Source organism: Nicotiana attenuata, unplaced genomic scaffold (assembly GCF_001879085.1).
Source record: "Nicotiana attenuata strain UT unplaced genomic scaffold, NIATTr2, whole genome shotgun sequence".
Lineage (NCBI taxonomy): Eukaryota > Viridiplantae > Streptophyta > Magnoliopsida > Solanales > Solanaceae > Nicotiana > Nicotiana attenuata.
In genome coordinates, this window is record NW_017670377.1 from 575548 (window position 1) to 581121 (window position 5574).

The following is a 5574-nucleotide window of genomic DNA, read 5'->3' on the forward strand; positions in this document are numbered from 1 at the left end:
GCGGCCCAGCCGGGAGCGGCATAAACCATATGTCAGAAGCGCCATCGCGCCTTCCTCCCGCCACGAAGAGGGCCCACCCAGATCAAGGACAGGGACTCACTAGAACGAAAGAGGTATGCGCCCCCTTTATTATATGCTCAGAATTTTTTTGTGTCGCCAACAAAAATAGTGTACGCCTTGGAGAAGCTTGGAACAAAGGTGAAGTATCCACAAAAGATAAGGTCAAATCCGAATACCAGAAAGTCGGATGCCCTTTGAGAGTTCCACAAGAATGAGGGCATAAAACCGAGGATTGCATTACCCTAAGACAGGAGGTCGTAAACATGCTTCAACAGGGACACCTCAAATAGTTAATGAGCGACCGAGGGAGGACCAATTTTGCTAGAGAACGTGAACAACATCAAGGACCGCCGAAGCCACCCTCGCCCACCTGCACCGTCCACATGATCATTGGCGGCGATGATGATGCTTCTAACAACAGTGTGAAAATCACCACAACCCACAAGCTCAAACAATCAATCACCCACGAACGGTACGATGAACTCGAAGAAAGTATAATCTTCGATAACTCGGATACCGACGGTTTGGTTTTCCTTCACTATGATGCCTTTATTATCCCTTTACGAATTTTAGATACCGATGTGAGACGCATTATGGTAGACGATGGAAGCAGCGCATGCATTATCTACCCACGAGTACTTGCACCAATGAAACTCGAGGACAACATAGTACCATGTTGCATTACGCTAACAGGTTCAAACAATGCAGCTGGACAAACATCCGGCAAGATAACACTCCCCGTCCTAGCCGGTGGCGTCACTCTAGAAACCACATTCCATATCATGGACCAAGACATAACATACAACGCCATAATAGGGTGACCATGGATACACACCATAAGAACCATCCCTTCCAGCTTGTACCAAGTCATCAATTCCCAACTCCATGGGGAATATTCAGCATACAAGAGGAACAACGCATATCCCGGGAATACTACCACATCGCTCTAGACTGTACGAGCACTCAACAAGCGAAGGAAGAAGGAAAAGAAGCATAGCAATCAACAGTGTCGAGGTCAAATGAGGACGTAATCAAAGATCCCGATATGGTTGAAGCCGCGGAATCGACCATAGAAGTTCTCGACCCCGTTGAACTAGACAGCAATGACCACAGCCAGAAAGCCTACATCGACTGCAAGCTTCAAGAACCAGGTAAATTTCATCAATTCTTAAATACTAATGCAGACTTGTTTGCTTTTAACCATGCAGATATGACAGGCATTCCAAAGGAAATCGCCACACACAAATTGAACGTTGATGTATTCCACCCCCCGAAAAGACAGGTCCGGCGTAAGCTCAACTCTGCAATCAATGATGCAGTACGCGAAGAGGTCGAAAACTTATTGGAAAACGGCTCCGTCAGGGAGTCAATATACCCTCAATAGGTCACCAATGTGGTAGTGGTGAAAAAGAAAAATGGGAAGTGGCGGATGTGCGTGGACTTTATAGATTTGAATAAAGCATGCCCCAAAGATTCATTTCCATTACCTCATATCGGCCAACTCATCGACGCAATGGCCGGGCATGAACTACTGAGTTTTTTGGACGCTTACTCGGGCTATAATCAAACCCTCATAGAAGAGGAGGATCAGGAGAACCCCTTTCATCACCCATCAGGGGACGTACTGCTACAGATTCATACCCTTCGGACTGAAAAACGCAGGGGCAACGTACCAAATGTTAGTAACAAGATGTTCAAAGACCAACTCGGTAAAATTATGGAGGTCTACATAGATGACATGCTGGTCAAGTCCCATAAAAAAGAAGATGACATCGACCACTTGAGAGAAGCCTTCGACATACTCAGACAATACAGAATGAAACTGAACCTCGAAAAGTGTGCATTTGGTGTAGCCTCAGGAAAATTCTTAGGTTTCTATTATTACAGCGAGGTATCAAGTTCAACCCTGATCAGATCAAAGCCATCGAAATACCAGAGCACTTGACCACCAAAAAACAAGTTCAAAGGTTGATTGGCCGCGTCGCCGCCTTTTCAAGATTCATCTCGCCATCATCGGATAGGTGTCACAAATTCTTCATCATGTTCAAGACAGATAACGGCCTCCAATGGACTTTAGAGTGCGTTCAATCCCTAAAAGAACTAAAAACATACTTGTCATCACCGCCACTGCTTTCAAAACCAGAGCTAGGGGAACGTCTCCTCGTCTACCTTGCCGTATCCGAAATGGCTATGAGCGCAGTTCTGGTCCGAGAAAGCAAAGGTACACAGTCTCCCATCTATTACATTAGCAAAATATTAGCCGACCCAGAGATGAGGTACCCTCACCTTGAGAAATTGGCTCTAGCCTTAGTCGTAGCTTCACGAAAGCTTAGAGCGTATTTCCAATGCCACCCCATCTCGGTCGTCATTACTTTCTCCTTAAGAAGCATTTTGCATAAACGTGAGATATCAGGAAGGCTAGCCAAATGGTCCATCAAATTGAGCGAGCACAATATCACATATCAACCACGAACAACGATAAAGTCGTAAGTACTTGAAGACTTCGATGCCGATTTCAGCGTAAAAATAACGCTTGAAGTCCAAAGAGAAGCCGTCCATGCTTCTCCCCAAACATAAGACCTCTAGGTCCTGTACACCGGCGGCGCATCAAATGCGTCGGGATTCGGACTGGGGCTCGTACTCGAAGTCCCCACTGGCGAGGTGATTCGCCAATCTATAAGGTTCCCGGATATGACTAACAACGAGGCCGAGTACGAGGCTGTAATTGCAGGGTTAAGGTTGGCACCTAAATAAGGGGCAAAACGGCTGAGATTACGCTGCGACTCTCAACTCGTGGTCAACCAAGTCACAAGGACTTTCCAAATCAAGGAACAAAGGTTACAAAAATACCAAACTGAAATCTGCAAGCTGCTGCCCGAGTTCGACGAATGTCAACTCGACCAAATCCCCCGAGCACAAAATGTCGAGGCAGACTGCCTCGCCAAATTAGCCGCAGCCACCAAAAATATTGCAACTGGAGACAGAAGTGTAGTCCACCTTCTCAACTCATCGATAGATCTAATCGAGGTAAGAACCGTAAACCTGACTTGGGACTGACGCAACTGTCTTGTTACATACTTGCAGGATGACGTACTCCCAACTGATAAAAAAGAGGCCAAGAAATTGCGAATGCAAGAAACCAGGTATAACATCATTCACAACGACCTGTACAAGAGAACGTATGGCGGCCCTCTAGCGAAATGCCTAGGCCTAAATCAAACACAGCGCATCCTTGAAGAGGTCCACAAAGGCCACTGCGGAGCTTATTCCGAAAATCGGGCTTTGGTCAGATGCCTCATACGGGCAGGGTATTACTGGCCCACCATGAAAAAAGAGGCTGCTGATTTCGTGAAAAAATGCGAGCAATGCCAAAAGTATGCCCAAATGATTCACCAAGCAGGCGAGCACCTCCACTCAGTCACTTCCCCTTAGCCTTTCATCGAATGGGGAATGGACATAGTGGGCCCCTCCCGGCAGGGCGAGATAGTGTATGATTTCTTTTGGTTTTAATTGACTATTTATCTAAGTGGGTAGAAGCAGGAGCATTTACCCAAATATGCGAGTAGGAAGTGACCACCTTCATATGGAAAAACATTGTATGCCGTTTCGGCCTCCCCAAAGAGATCAGCTGCAACAACAGACCCCAGTTTACTGGAAAAAAGATCGCCAAATTTTTTGAGAAATGGTACATCAAAAGAATACTCTCAACACTGTATCACCCCGCGGGTAACGGGCAAGCGGAGTCCTCCAACAAATCGATACTGAACATCATGAAAAAAAACTCGAAGATGCCAAGGGGCGATGGCCGAAATTACTACCAGAAGTACTCTAGGCTTATCGAACAAAGCCTAAGACGAGCACCAGAGAGACGCCTTACTCATTAGTATATGGGACTGATGTTGTAATACCGGTCGAAGTTGGAGAGCCCAGCCTGAGATACTCCCACTAGAGTGGGCCGAGGAACGATGAAAGCAGAAGGCAAGAGCTCGACGAAGTAGAAGAACGAAGGGATATGGCCTACATAAGGATGATCGCCAAAAAACTACAGGCAGAACGCTATTATAACAAAAATTCAAAGGTCATGCCACTCAAAGTCGGGGACTACGTGCTTAAAGCTAAAACACAAGCAAGAAAAGACCCACGGGAAGGCAAACTAGGAACAAATTGGGACGGCCTACACAAAATCACGACAACAGCAAACAAAGGGTCATTCCAACTAGAAGCAATGGAAGGAAACTGACTACCAAACAACTGGAATATTACACACCTCAAGTACTTCAACTTTCAAAAGAAGAAGCGTCCCCAAAGTCATACTCTTTTTCCCTTACTTGAGTTTTGTCCCATTTGGTTTTTCTCGGGGAGGTTTTTAACGAGGCGATAAAAGGGAAACTTCAGGATTGAAGTGTACACTGACGGAGGCACATGACGGCTAGTTCATTGCTCAACCTCTCAATATACTTCTCCAGGTCGACCAATGAAGGGACTAGATAGACTGGGACTGGAATGCCAGCCAATGCTAGATAGATTGAGACTGGAATGCCAGCCCAGAAAATATGTAAATTTCTCCAAGTATATGAACAAAGCACCAATGCATGAAGTTTACTCATATTTTCTCCAAACGTACAGCCAAAGCAATGTCTCCTCAACACCTAATGGGCCCTCGACCATAACTAAGTATAGGTTATATTCGACCTCGTCAGAGTTAACACCTAGTTGGACCTTGACCTTAACTAAGTAAAGCTTATATTCGACCTCGTTCGAATAAACACCTACTCGGCCTTCGGCCATAACTAAGTATAGGTTATATTCGACCTCGTTCGGATCAACACCTAATGGGCTCTCGGCCAGAACTAAGAATAAGTTATTTTCGACCTCGTTTGAATCAACACCTAGTTGGCCCTCGGCCATAACTAAGTAAAGGTTTTATTCGACCTTGTTCGAATCAACACCTAATCGGCCTTCAGCCATAACTAAGTATAAGTTACATTCGACCTCATTCGAATTGACACCTAATCGGCCCTCGGCCAATAATCAAGTACATATTATATTCGACCTCGCTTGAATCAATACCTAATCGGCCATCGGCCATAAATAAACATGCGATATGCTCGACCTCGTTCAAACTAACACCCACTAGCCCTCAGCCATGATCAAACCTAGGTTTTGTTTCAACCTCGTTCAACCTACTTGAGCTAAGTTATTACGACTAAGGCAACCAAGCAAAAAAATCAACAAACATACAAACTCGAACAAAAGAAAAAAAATCAGGTACGAGTAACAGAACTAGTATTTCATACTTAGAATATTTTTTAAAAAGGCTCGAAAAGACACCCACAAAAAATGCACAAGTCTGCGGCTAAACAAAAAAGAAGGAAAGGAAAAACTACCAATCGTCGCCTGGCCCAGCAGTGCCATCAGCTTGATCGCCTAGGCCATCTCCATCTGCCTCTTCGCCATCACCATCGCCATCAGGATAATCATCCTCATACCAGGCGTCCTCTTTAATCCGATCCA

The 5574-nt window shown here is 45.3% G+C and overlaps 1 protein-coding gene across 1 annotated transcript; it reads left to right on the top strand.

The window, feature by feature from the left end:
* The first annotated feature begins 353 nt into the window (after positions 1-353).
* On the top strand, positions 354-881 carry LOC109238586. Its single transcript, XM_019405071.1, has one exon. It carries the CDS (start codon positions 354-356, stop codon positions 879-881), a length of 528 nt encoding a protein of 175 aa, XP_019260616.1.
* Positions 882-5574: the final 4693 nt, after the last annotated feature.